This window comes from Salmo salar, chromosome ssa06 (genome assembly GCF_905237065.1).
Source record: "Salmo salar chromosome ssa06, Ssal_v3.1, whole genome shotgun sequence".
NCBI classification, from domain to species: domain Eukaryota; kingdom Metazoa; phylum Chordata; class Actinopteri; order Salmoniformes; family Salmonidae; genus Salmo; species Salmo salar.
In genome coordinates this window covers 60219148-60233610 of record NC_059447.1, presented here as the reverse complement: position 1 = coordinate 60233610, position 14463 = coordinate 60219148, and the positions used below count along the sequence as shown (strand labels likewise).

At 44.5% G+C, this 14463-nt stretch overlaps 1 protein-coding gene across 2 annotated transcripts; it reads left to right on the top strand.

Moving 5' to 3' along the window:
• The first annotated feature begins 95 nt into the window (after positions 1 to 95).
• LOC106607747 (serine/threonine-protein kinase LATS1) lies at positions 96 to 14463 on the top strand. 2 transcript variants are annotated; one of them, XM_014205037.2, is made up of 8 exons: positions 113 to 305; positions 828 to 1312; positions 3596 to 3746; positions 4048 to 5528; positions 11115 to 11697; positions 11835 to 12020; positions 12192 to 12298; positions 12402 to 14463. In XM_014205037.2, exons 2-8 carry the CDS (start codon positions 959 to 961, stop codon positions 12936 to 12938), a joined length of 3399 nt encoding a protein of 1132 aa, XP_014060512.1. In that variant the 5' UTR covers positions 113 to 305; positions 828 to 958; the 3' UTR covers positions 12939 to 14463. The 2 variants fall into 2 exon arrangements, with proteins under 2 accessions (XP_014060513.1, XP_014060512.1); XM_014205038.2 differs by lacking the exons at positions 11115 to 11697; positions 11835 to 12020; positions 12192 to 12298; positions 12402 to 14463 and adding an exon at positions 9428 to 9497 and having other exon boundaries at positions 96 to 305.

The following is a 14463-nucleotide window of genomic DNA, read 5'->3' as shown; positions in this document are numbered from 1 at the left end:
GTATGTATATATTGTATTTGTTTTATGTTTATGAGTAAGAATACCTGAATCACTTGGGAAAGGCCTCTGCATTTGTTGGGGGGGCGAAAGGTGCTATCGCAGGGGACGATGGGAAAAACAACCTACACATCCGGGAAAGTTGTTTCTGTCAAGACAGGAATATTCAAGCCACTGTTGGGACACGGAGTAGTAGTAAAATTCTTCACTTTCAAACGTCGTCTAAATCAGTCGATTAACTCATTTCATCGCACTTTCTTGTTGATTTGAAGTCTGGAGATTTGATTAAAATAAGAATGCTTCTGAAGGTAAATTCATTGACAACAACCTGTTAGCTAGCATGCTAGCAAACCTGGCTAGTGGTTGCTTTGCGACGCGGACAGGCCGTGGACAACCAGCAGTTGGATTTGGTAGATGGCTAGCTGGTTAGCTATTTAACTGAAGTCAGTAACTGCTTGCTAACTAAATACGTAGCATTTTATTCTTCACTACCTTTTAGCTTTGTAGCTGGCCGGATTACATATGTTTATTACATAACATCCTACAGTCGGTACTTTTAAATACAATATTTGGTACCCGGCTAACTTAGCTACCAGCACCATTTGTTTTCATGGTTACGTTTGCTAACTAACGTTAGTTGAGTTGATAGGTTGTAACTGAAGTTGCATCTTATAACTAATAGTTTCGTTTTGTAGCCATCTTCCATAATGAATTGTCTGAATATATTAATTGACAATCTGTTGGATCATTTCACTGCTCATATCTGGGAGATTGCATTAATTCCTATTTGCTGCACCATCTTCATATGTTCTGTGTTTTATCATCCCCAGGTATTCAGTAGGATGCAGATGTGAAGTAATTCTAGTCTTGAAGCTCTTCTTGGCCCCTAATACCCTCACAGTGACCCACTGCTGTGTGCTACCCTGTTGTCCCCTTTGGCTGTCAACCTACATGTTCTTACATGAAGAGAGGGGAGAAACCCGAAGGATATCGACAGATGCGACCGAAGACTTTCCCTGCTAGCAACTACAGTGTTAACAGCCACCAGATGCTGCAGGAAATTCGGGAGAGTCTCCGGAACATGTCCCGGCCTTCTGACCCACCTAAGGTGGACATGGGGGGTGCTGGAATAGTGGTGCCTGAAGACCCCAGGCAGCAAGGGCGCTGCAGCAACCCCAGAAACCCCTACCACAAAGCCTTGCAGGAGATTCGCAAGTCCCTGATGCCTTATGCCAATGAGCCCAGCTCTTCTGGACGGACTGCAGAGGTTAACAAACAGATGTTGCTGGAGCTGCTGTCTGCTGGCTTTGATGAGGTATGGAGGAAACAGTGCTTCAGCTAGGTATCTAGCGAAGGTGTGGACTTGACTCACATGATTTCGACTCTACATTTAGATTGACACACTACACACACGTCATTGACACTCCCACACAAAACCCACTCGCATACACTACATTCGCCCACACACGCATACCGACACACACACTTTTACACTTATCATTTGCTGCTGCTACTCTGTTCTTTATTTTACTCTTATTATTATTATTATGATCTATTCTGATGCCTAGTCACTTTACCCTGCATTCATGTACAGTGCATTCTGAAAGTATTCAGACCCCTTGACTTTTTCCACATTTTGTTATATTATACAGCCTTATTCTAAAATGTATTAAATCGTTTTTTCCCTCATCAATAAACACGCAAAACCCCATAATGACAAAGGAAAATCAATTTTTTATACATTTTTGCAGATTTTATAAAAACTGAAATAACATTTACATAAGAATTCAGACCTTTACTCAGTACTTTGTTGAAGCACCTTAGGCAGTGATTACAGCCTTGAGTCTTTTGGGGTATGACGCTACAAGCTTGGCACACATGTATTTGGGGAGTTTCTCCCATTCTTCTCTGCAGATCCTCTCAAGCTCTGTCAGGTTGGATGGGGAGCGTTGCTGCACAGCCATTTTCAGGTCTCTCCAGAGATGTTCAATCGGGTTCATGTCCGGGCTCTGGCTGGGCCACTGAAGGACATCCAGAGACTTGTCTCGAAGCCACTCCTGCATTGTCATGGCTGTTTGCTTAGGGTCGTTGTCCTGTTGGAAGGTGAACCTTCGCCCCCAGTCAGTGGAAACAGGATGCACCTGAGCTCAATTTCGAGTCTCAAAGCAAATTGTCTGAATACTTATGTAAATAAGGTATTTCTGTTTTTTTTTTATTTTTAATACATTTGCAACCATTTCTAAAAACCTGTTTTCTCTTTGTCATAATGGGGTATTGTGTGTGTGTATATATATTGCTGAGGATAATTTTTAAAAATGTAATCAATTTTAGAATAAGGCTAAAACGTAACAAAATACTTTCTGAAGGCACTGTATAAACTGATTGTTTAAAGCAAAACTACTAAAATGATTGCTGATGGTGAACCTGAACAATCAAAATAAAATATTGCAAGTCCTGTTCCGCAGGTATAGTTAGGTGAGAGTTGTCCCCGGTAGCTTACAGCCTACCTCGCGTTGGTCAGCACGCAGTTTGACTAGGCTACTGATATTGACTGTGGACGTTAGGCATGCAAAATATCTTGTAGTTGATCAATGACTGTCAACACTGTTACATGCAGTTTGACACTGAAGGAGAGGAAGCATCAGTTGTCATAAAAGATTAGGTATTTTCAGAAGTTAGAAAGAATGTAGTATGAGGCCCAAAAAATAGTTAACCGCCGATTTGTAAAGTGTGAATAGATTTTCTGACCGATGCATGCTACATTTGGATCGGTTTGGGGTCAGCGGACCGATGCACTTATAAACATTTTAAATCGGAACCTATGCGTATCTGTGAATCATTACATACCTAGTAACCAGCCCTCTCACCCACTCAGCATCAACCATCACCGGACGTCCATAGATGATGAAAAGTCAGTCCAAATCCGAGCCAATCCTAGACGTCTGTTTCACAAGTTTGGACAGCATAATGTTAGTACAGTAGAGTATAGGTCAGTACAGTACTGTATAGTAGTGCACACGAGTACAGTGTCATTTATTGTACTCTACTGTAATGCACTGAATTCTACTGTGCTGTGCGGAGCTCATTCTAATAATTGCCAGTGTAGAATAAGGAGGAAATTAAATGTTTCTACCTTTGTACCTATTCGGCATACATCACCATGAAGAGAATGACATTCATAGTTATGCATTTCTGTTTAGTTTAAAGTAGTTCATAGAGTTGTATGGTATAACTTTGAAATCAATATTTTAATTTTTTGGGTAATTGGCATAAAAGTGAAAATCTGAGTGATTCTGTTACTGTGGAATTGCCCTAATGCTAAAGATGTTTTCAACTAGTCAGTCACAGGACTCCTGTATTCAGCACTGAAGCGGAGTATACAATATTTTCAATGAAACAGTATGTCATTTAAAAAGCTACTGGGATGTCTGGTTCTTTAAAAAATTGTGCACAAAGAAAAGCATGTAGCAATTACATTGTATTTGACAGTTGTTGAGTAGTTCCTGTTAACTTGATCTGACGTTCGTCTAACAGTACCTCGAGCAACCCTTTTTTATTTATTTTGGGTATTAATAGCAAGTAAATGTATTGTGTGCAGGAAATGGTGATCCGTGCTCTGATGCAGACCAACAGTCGCAGCGTGGAGGCAGCCATAGAGTACATTAGTAAGATGAGCTACCAGGACCCTGTGAGGGAGCAGATGGTGGATGCCGCCGCCCGCCCCGTCAATGCAGGCATGAAAGCCCCCGGTAGGTGTCTGTCCTTTGTGACCGAACCCCTCCTTTTTCCAGGGTTGTTCACAGGAACTTGGCTACTGTTGTTGCAGGATCTAGGGGTAGACTATTTGTCGCTGGAGATGCAATAGATTGTCGTTGAGGGAACAAGATTCTGTTGAACAACTGCTTTGGGGGAAGGGAGTGTGTTTGAATTGAGAATGCTGTACAAGGCAAGGGTTTGCTCTCTTTTGATATAGCTGTAACATCTACTGCAAACATAATGATTCATCTCTATATGCTTCTTTTTAACTAGTTTTTCTTCCCATCGTTGCAGGCTCCTCTCATATCCAGCAGCCTGTGCTGAGGAGGCAGAGCTGGAAGGGTTCCAAGGAGTCCCTGGTTCAGAGACATGGCCACATGAGGGTGGAGGGGATGGTGTACCGTTCAGACAGCCCTGGACCCCAGGGTGACCTGGCAGGACGAGGCCCTCCCCCAGCCTTCCCACAGGGCCACCCTGGCAACAACCAACGGGTCAACCCTCCCCTACCCCCTCAGGTGCGCAGTGTCACCCCTCCCCCAAATAGGGGTGGAACCCCACCTCCACCCTCCTGGGACAGTAACCCCTCCACAAAGCGCTTCTCTGGCAACATGGATTACCTGGTTCCCCGGATCTCTCCCGTTCCCCAAGGAGCCTGGCCCGATGGCTACTCAGCCCCCCAGAACCAGAGGGGTATCAGCCCAGTGCCCATGGGCCGTCAGCCCATCATCATGCAGAGCTCTGGGGGGAACAAGTTCAGCTTCCCCTCCGGCTGGTCTCAGAACGGCTCCCCTCAACCAGACTACATGGGACACCAGAGTGGTGGTAGCAGACAACCCCCTCCCCCTTACCCAGTGAACCAGAGCAGCAGACAAAGCCCCACTGCTCAGCAGATGCAGGCCGGAGGTCCTGCCTCCTCCCCATCCTACGTCAATGATGGTAACCTCCCCCAGTCCATGATGGTGCCTAACCGGAACAGTCACAACCTTGACATGTACAACATGGGCGGGCCTCAGTCCTGGTCCCAAGCCCCCCCCGGCCAACCCCAGTCCTCCCCAGGTAGCAGCAACCAGGACATGTCCCCCTCATGGCAGCAGCACAGCATCCCTGTCCGATCCAACTCCTTCAACAGCCACCAGATGAGCAACAGGCAGGGCCACCCAGCCAGCTCCCAACCCTCTGCCACCACAGTGACAGCCATCACCCAGGCCCCCATCCTGAGGCCCGTTAAGAGTATGCGTGTGCAGAAGCCTGAACTACACACTGCTGTGGCCCCCACACACCCACCCTGGATGCACCATCCCCCACCCTCTCCATCTCCCACTACCTACCAGGAGCCGCTACCAGCAGCACCCATTCCCCATGTACCCATTACAGTAGCAGAGGTGCCCAGTTACCAGGGTCCTCCACCCCCATACCCCAAACACCTCCTCCAGCAGCCTGCTGCACCCTGCCCTGCCTATGACCCAGGGCCCAAGCCCAGTACTGGGAGAGAGGAGGCTGCAGAGGAAGAGGAGTGTAGCAGCAGCTCTAATGACAGGCCAGAAGGCCCATACTCTGCTGCCATGGGAACAGAGAAGGAGAATAAACAGATCACCACGTCTCCGGTGCCTATGCGCCGGAACAATAAAGACGAGGAGCGGCGAGGAGACCCCAGAGTGCCACTCTACTCTCCCCAGGCCTTCAAGTTCTTCATGGAGCAGCACGTTGAGAACGTCCTTAAGAACCACCAAATGAGGATCCATAGGAAGAAGCAGCTGGAGAGTGAGATGCAGAGGGTGAGTCCACAGGCACTACTTATAATTAGTGATGCACCGATATTACATTGTTGACCAATACCAATCTTTTCCTTGACAAAAAAACCTGATACCGATATAAAAAAAAATGTGCGGCCTTTTAAGCATTCTAGTACAGTTAAATAGTTAACACACACATGGACGAAGTGGTCTAAGGCACTGCATCTCAGTGCAAGAGGCGTCACTACAGTCCCTGGTTGAAATCCAGGCTGTATCACATCCGGCCGTGATTGGGAGTCCCATGGGGCAGCGCACAATTGGCCCAGTGTTGTCCGGGGTAGGCCGTCATTGTAAATAAGTATTTGTTCTTAACTGACTTGCCTAGTTAAATAAAGGTTACACACACCACACTGACCAAAAAGTTATTTTGTTGCCATTTAAAGTTGAAGTCGGAAGTTTACATACACTTAGGTTGGAGTCATTAAAACTTGTTTTTCAACCACTCCACAAATTTCTTATTAACAAACTATAGTTTTGGCAAGTCGGTTAGGACATCTACTTTGTGCATGACACAAGTAATTTTTCCAACAATTGTTTACAGACAGATTATTTAACTTATAATTCACTGTATCACAATTCCAGTGGGTCAGAAGTTTACATACACTAAGTTGACTGTGCCTTTTAAACAGCTTGGAAAATTCCAGAAAATTATGTCATGGCTTTAGAAGCTTCTGATAGGGTAATTGACATCATTTGAGTCAATTGGCGATGTACCTGTGGATGTATTTCAAGGCCTACTGTCAAACTCAGAATGTTTTTGTTTTTTTAACCTTTTTAACTAGGCAAGTCAGTTAAGAACAAATTCTTATTTTGAACGACGGCCTAGGAACAGTGGGTTAACTGCCTTGTTCAAGGGCAGAACGACAGATTTTTACCTTGTCAGCTCTGGGATTCGATCTTGCAACCTTTCGGTTACTAGTCCAACGCTCCAACCACTAGGCTACCTGCCCCATCCTTGAGAGCAATTTCCAAACGCCTGAAGGTACCATGTTCATCTGTACAAACAATAGCACGCAACTATAAACACCATGGGACCACGAAACCGTCATACCTCTCAGGAAGGAGATGCATTCTGTCTCCTGGAGATGAACGTACTTTGGTGTGAAAAGTGCAAATCAAACCCAGAACAACAGCAAAGGACCTTGTAAAGATGCTAGAGGAAACGGGTACAAAAGTGTCTATATCCACAGTAAAACGAGTCCTATATCGACATAACCTGAAAACCACCATAGAAAAGCCAGACTACTGTTTGCAACTGCACATGGAGACAAAGATCTGGTCTGATGAAACAAAAATAGAACTGTTTGGCCATAATGACCATCGTTATGTTTGGAGGAAAAAGGGGAAGGCTTGCAAGCCGAAGAAAACCATCCCAACCGTGAAGCACGGGGGTGGCAGCATCATGTTGTGGGGGTGCTTTGCTGCAGGAGGGACTGGTGCACACAAAATAGATGGCATCACAAAATAGATGGCATCATGAAAAAATAAAATTATGTGGATATATTGAAGCAACATCTCAAGACATCAGTCAGGAAGTTAAAGCTTGGTCGCAAATGGGTCTTCCAAATGGACAATGACCCCAAGCATACTTCCATAGTTGTGGCAAAATGGCTTAAGGACAACAAAGTCAAGGTCAACTTGTGGAAGGCTACCTGAAACGTTTGGCCCAAGTTAAACAATTTAAAGGCAATGCTACCAAATACTAATTGAGTGTATGAAATAAATAAATTCCCACTGGGAATGTGATGAAAGAAATAAAAACTGAAATAAATCATTCTCTACTCTTATTCTGACATTTCACATTCTAAAAATAAAGTGGTGATCCTAACTGACCTAAAACAGGGAATTTTTACTAGGATTAAAGGTCTGGAATTGTGAAAAACTGAGTTTAAATGTATTTGGCGAAGGTGTATGTAAACTTCAGACTTCAACTGTACGTATGTCCCCATTACCAGTAGAACATAATCAAAACCTATTTCTTTCACTTACTTGCTGTTTCGTTTGTAAAGTCGTTTCATTCTCAACCAGGATTTCTATGGAAAACCGTTTGGGTCTTTGCTTGTCTAGATACAATTTAACACTATTTGACGTGTCAAATAAGCTTGTTGACCAATCAGGAACAATTTAACGCTTTCACAATTTTTTGGTACATAGTGTAATCAATGTGTAATAACTCACTCGTATTTCATACCTATACTATGAAGCTGGTAAAGTTGTCTCGTGCACTTACAGCGCTGGTCATAAAAAAATGCTAGCTAGCTCATGGATGCAAACAATGTCGTTTTGCTATGTTTTTGTGGAAGAACAATCTATTTCAGTAGATATAGTAAACTAGTTAAGATAGCTGTCATCTAAAATAATCCTAATTCATAAAACAGTTCTTATTTGATTAATGGTCGTCGGATGTGATCTATGTTAAGTTAGCCACAATAGTGGATTTTGCGGTTAGCCTTCAAAATAAGTTATTCTACTATTTGCATCACTGTCAATGACATACTTTTATTTTGAAGGCAAACTGCAAATTCCACTATTGTGCCTAGTTTCGCAACAGATAACCCGGTGCTGTCGAGCCTCACTAGCCTGATGAAGTTAGCTGACTGCTTATAACGTCCGCTTTGGGAAACCGGGTTAAGTAGCTGAATAGCTATTTATTTTCATGAACTGAAGTTCAATTTCAATAGGCGAACATCAAGTGGCAACCTAGCTAATACGTACTCAAGGATTCATAAATCATTGCAGAGAATAATGAAAATGACTGCAGTTTCTACTGGTCATTGTTTTCAGGCTGGTTGTATTGGTGCTAGCAAGGTACAAGTAGAACTTAATCAAAACCAATTTCTTTCACTTACATGCTGTTTCGTTTGTAAAGTCGAGCTAGCTACCTCAGAAGTTTCGGTCAAACAAATTATGCTTTATTACCAACGCGGTATTGTAAACACATCGTTCGTGGCCGGTGTTTGCTTGTTTGCAGTCTTTTTCTGTACAGCTTTGACAGTGCTACTGTATCTTTTTTGACACGCAATGACCCAACGGCGTTCCATAGTATTGTATCGACCCTGAGTTTATAAGCGTGGAAATCGACTCTGCCGCTCGAGCATGCTTTTGCGGCACAGTCGATAGCGCGCCGGACTTGGGGCTTGAAGGTCGAGGGTTCGAGACCTGCTCCCTGCTTGCTGTTTCATTACAGTATGTATGTTGTGAAGCTAATAGCAGTGACTCCATTTACTGTGTAACTCCGATAGGGCATCATCTGAAAAATAGCACACTTGGTAGTGTGGTCGGCGAAAGCCAACGACAGAGAACGGTTGATTGTCAAAGGCAATGAATACCATTATCTTGGTGTTAATGGATTTGGCCTTTGAGTTGTCTCGCATACATTTTCTTACTCTTTCAAATGACTGCTCAACTTGTTGACTGCTCGAGCCACACAGCAGACGTGGGCTACGTAGGAAGGTTGTGTTGCATGTGTAACACTACATTTTACGTGGCGTCATTACGTCATGTACCTACGTTATATAGGTTTGCACATCGGCGTTAAACTAGACGTCGGGCCGATGTTGGCATTTTTAGCTAATATCGTCCGGTTCCGATATGTTGTAATGTCCCTATGAGTTACATTTGCTCTAAACAATGGTATAATCTGAATTTGGTCCAATTCAATTCGCAGGAATACAGGGTAATTATCAACTGAAAAGCCTAAATTTACACCGAAATCATTTCGAATGGCCTCACGCAGTCTCTTAGTTTCCAATATTTGCCTCTTTCTTCCTATTTCTCTCCTGTTCAAGCTGTATGTTCATTGTTTTTTAATGTTCTATTCTTTCTGTCTGCTTAGCTGTCTCTTTCTTTCTCTCCTGTTCTCTACTTGCTGTCACTAACAGCTGATGTAGAAGGTAAAAGTATCTTCTATCAATGCCGTGACCTGAATAGTCCACACAGATCAGTGACCAAGTAAGCCGCTATTGAAAGATTTACTTTTAAAAATTGAACAGCATGAAGCCCTCTGCTGACTGACAGCAACACACCAACTCCTTAGGGAGAGGCATGCCTGTCCATCCACTTCCATGTTAGTGCTCCGTTGCCGCATATATTAACACCTTGCTTGCCAAGAATCCCCCCCTTATTGAGGATGTCTGCTGTACACTATATATACAAATGTATGTGGACACCACTTCAAATTAGTGGATTCAGCTATTTCAGCCACATCCGTTGCTGACAGGTGTATAAAATCGAGCACACAGCCATGCAATCTCCATAGACAAACACTGTCAGTAGAATAGCCTTACTGAAGAGCTCAGTGACTTTTAATGTGATACTGTCATTGGATGCCACCTTTCCAACATGTCAGTTTGTGAAATTTCTGCCTTGCTAGAGCTGCCCTGGTCAACTGTAAGTGCTGTTATTGTGAAGTGGAAACATCTAGGAGCAACAACAGCTCAGCCACGAAGTGGTAGGCCACACAAGCTCACAGAACATGACCGCCGAGTGCTGAAGCGTGTAGCGCATACAAATCATCTGTCCACAGTTGCAACACTCACTACCGAGTTCCAAATTGCCTCTGGACGCAACGTCAGCACAAGAACTGTTCGTTGGGAGCTTCATGAAATAGGTTTCCATGGTCGAGCAGTCACACACAATGCCAAGCGTCGGCTGTAGTGGTGTAAAGCTCGGCGCCATTGGACTCGAGCAATGGAAACGCATTCTCTGGAGTGATGAATCGTGCTTCACCACCTGGCAGTCCAACGGACAAATCTGTGTTTGGCGGATGCCATGAGAACGCTACTTGCCCCAATGCGTCGTCCCAACTGTAAAGTTTGGTGGAGGAGCCATATTGGTCTGAGGCAGTTTTTCATGGTTTGGGCTAGGCCCCTTAGTTCCAGTGTAGGGAAATCTTAACACTACAGCATACAATGACATTTAGACGATTCTGTGTTTCCAACTTGGTGGCAACAGTTTGGGGAAGGCCCTTTCCTGTTTCAACATGATAATGCCCCTGTGCACAAAGCGAGGTCCATACAGAAATAGTTTGTCGAGATCAGTGTGGAAGAACTTGACTGGCCTGCACAGAGCCCTGACCTCAACCCCATCGAACACCTTTGGGATGAATTGGAATGCCGACTGTGAGCCAGGCCTAATCGCCCAACATCAGTGCCCAACCTCACTAAGGCTCTTGTGGCTGAATGATAGCAGCAATGTTCCAACATCTAGTGGAAAGCCTTCCCAGAAGAGCGGAGGCTGTTAAAGAAGCAAAGGGGGGACCAACTCTATATCAATGCCCATGATTTTGGAATGAGATGTTCGACAAGCAGGTGTCCACATACCTTTGGTCATATAGTGTATCTTGTTGGGGTTTGTTACCTGCGTTTTCCAATGTTTTAATGGTTACTATTTTGTGTTACCTTACCTTGGCCTGCATCCTACCAGGTTGAATTCATTGCTTTGCTAATGCATCTTCGGTTGTTTTATTTTATGTGCCTAATGAATGTTCTGTGCTGCTCTTTTAAATAAACAATTTTTGGGGAGATCTCCATGACAGGCCTGAATGTAAATTGTCATATTTTGCTTTAGGTTGGGTTGTCAGGGGATGCCCAGGAGCAAATGCGCATGATGCTGTCTCAGAAAGAGTCCAACTACATCCGACTGAAGCGGGCCAAGATGGACAAATCCATGTTCAAGAGGATCAAGACCCTGGGCATCGGGGCCTTTGGAGAGGTGTGTCTAGCCCGGAAGGAGGACACGGGAGCCCTGTACGCCATGAAGACGCTGCGCAAAAAAGACGTTCTCCTCAGGAACCAGGTGGCCCACGTCAAGGCAGAGCGAGACATTCTGGCTGAGGCTGATAATGAGTGGGTGGTGCGGCTCTACTACTCCTTCCAGGACAAGGACAACCTGTACTTTGTGATGGACTACATCCCCGGAGGAGACATGATGAGTCTGCTGATCAGGCTGGGCATCTTCAAAGAGGACTTAGCTCAGTTCTACATCGCTGAGCTCACCTGCGCCGTGGAGAGCGTGCACAAGATGGGATTCATCCACCGCGACATCAAGCCAGACAACATCCTCATAGACCGGGACGGACACATCAAGCTCACCGACTTTGGGCTCTGCACCGGCTTCCGTTGGACGCACGACTCGAAGTACTACCAGAGTGGTTAGTATGATCCATGCCTTATGATGCTTGTTACTGCTTCAATCCAAGAGGATGTTTTGGCCTTTGGGGTAACACTGTTCTCCCTCTCTTCATTGTCAGTAAAGCCAAGCTCATCTTTGTGTCGTCTCTCTCCGTAGGAGACCATGTTCGGCAGGACAGCATGGATTTCAGTAAGGAATGGGAGCAGGACCCAGCTAACTGTCGCTGCGCAGACCGGCTCAAGCCCCTGGAGAGGAGGAAGGCGAGGCAACACCAGCGCTGCCTGGCCCACTCCTTGGTGGGGACACCCAACTACATCGCTCCAGAGGTGCTGCTCAGAACAGGTAAGCCTGTGTAAGAGAAAGTTGAATCTGCTATGGAGTTGGAAAAATAATTGGTGATGTTTGAATTACTGGTGTAGTAGTGACATTTTAAGCGTATGAAAGGTTATTATTTTTCTCTTGTGCACCATGTTATTGTCTCTGGCATGTGACTGTGTTAACTCTCTATTCAAGGATACACCCAACTGTGTGATTGGTGGAGTGTTGGTGTCATTCTGTATGAAATGGTGGTTGGGCAGCCTCCTTTCTTAACAACTACACCCCTGGAAACCCAGCTCAAGGTAAATTAACCAGTTCAAAACTGAGCATATCTCATGTTGGCCTGGTTTGTCAGGTGTTTTACTCTGCGTTATATTAAACGAGCTGGTTCTGTCTTGTACGCAGGTGATAAACTGGCAGACCACCCTGCACATTCCCCCTCAAGCCAAGCTGAGCCCAGAGGCATCGGACCTCATCATTAAACTGTGCCGCGGCCCCGAGGACCGCCTCGGCAAGAACGGTGCCGACGAGATCAAGGTGCAGCCCTTCTTCAAGACCATCGACTTCTCTAATGACCTGCGGCAGATGCAGCCAGCCCCCTACATACCCACCATCGCTCACTGCACAGACACCTCCAACTTTGACCCGGTGGACCCAGACAAGCTGTGGAGCAGCGATAACGAAGCCGAGGGCAAACACAATGACACCCTCAATGGGTGGTTCAAGAACGGCAAGCACCCCGAGCATGCCTTCTACGAGTTCACCTTCCGCCGCTTCTTTGACGACAACGGCCACCCCTACAGCTGTCCCAAGCCCATTGGCATAGAGTATGAGGAGGGATCTGATGGGGACGAGGCAGACTCTGAGGCCCCGGCACAGGAGGAGGGAGACCAGGAAGAGAGCCGCAGGGGGGCACAGGGCCGTGATTTGGTCTATGTGTAGTATCTTCTATGAACATCTTTGTTCTGCTGGACTGTTGGTACATAATAGGTCTGGGAAACAGGTTGCTGGTTTGTCAGAGAGCGGGTCAGGAGTTGGGTATATGACGTGGACGTGTTTAACTGTTCTTGTGGGGACCAGAAGTCAAATGCTATTTCTAGGGGATTTAGGGTTAAGGTTAGAATTAGTGTTATAATTACGTTAAGGGTTAGGAGCTAGGGTTAAGGTTAGGTTTTTGGGTTAAGGTTAGGGTAAATAGGATTTTGAATGGGACTGAATTGTGTCCCCCACAAGTTTAGCTGTACAAGACTGTGTGTGTTCTCAGCCGCTTCTTCTGCGTAACAATTAGGACCAGATATAATTGTACCATACAGAACAGATACATGGTACATATAACTACACTACAGTATACTCTACACTACAGTCTGTAGGAAGAGGGTTTAGTCTTTCACACTACAGGTGTATTCATAGAGTTGTACAGGGTACGCTTTATATGCTGTCTGACATTGAACAGACCAATGAATTGAAAGCAAAAATATCAGGGTGCTCTTCGAAGACTTACAAACCCTGTTTTTAAGCCTTCATTTATTTAAGATACTACAAACTGGTGATGCTAGTTGATACTCATAAGTATGGGATTTATTTTTTTTACTTAATTTTTTGCCAATTGTCTTAATTTATATTTTAATAGGTCTATTGCAATGGGGATATATTAGTGATATCACTCTGGTAGAATTTGCAGGGATAAGTACATCTTGAATTGTTCATTGCTGTGCCTTTGATCTTCTGCTCTTTCACCAAATACTGTATAGGGGGGCATTTTAAACTAGACTTAGTTGATTGAACTAGGGTTTTGTGTATTTTTCTCATTTATACATAACATTTATTTATAAATTGTTGTACACATTTGATGTAAATATTTTCTCTATCTATTCGATTGGTTAGTTGATATTCATTAGGGCAGGCCCTCTGCATTATTCTCGCATTATTCAAATCTCTTTCCTGTAATAATTGGTAGCGATCATTCCACTGTCTGTTTTGTTTCCTTGTTGCTGAAAAAGGCTAATCTGAAAGGTACCTTTAATTTAATGATACTAAAGTAAATGAAGAGATGGAATGACTGGGGCCGACAGGCTCCCGTTATGCTACGTACAGGGCATTTTCTTCTCTCTCATTCACTTCCACAGTAGCATCTGCCTTCATCACCTCTGACATAGTGTCTCAACCAAGCACTATGCTGTGCATGTATGAGCTCACTGACACGGCGAACCTGTTCATGAAGGACTGATACTATACTGAAAAAGGAATTCTGTATTGGCACTCTTTAGTAGCTCATAGTGGATAGATGGGTCACCTCCCCTATCCCATATTTTTCCTTTATAAGTGACTTGGAAAGATTTTTATGTAGTTGTAATGTGCTGTTTTTGTTGAAATCATGTAAAGATTACATAATTAGATTTATGGAGTAAATGTTTTGGGAGGGGGATTTGGAGAAGGGCTAATGAATAAAGAATGTAAAGCACTTCCA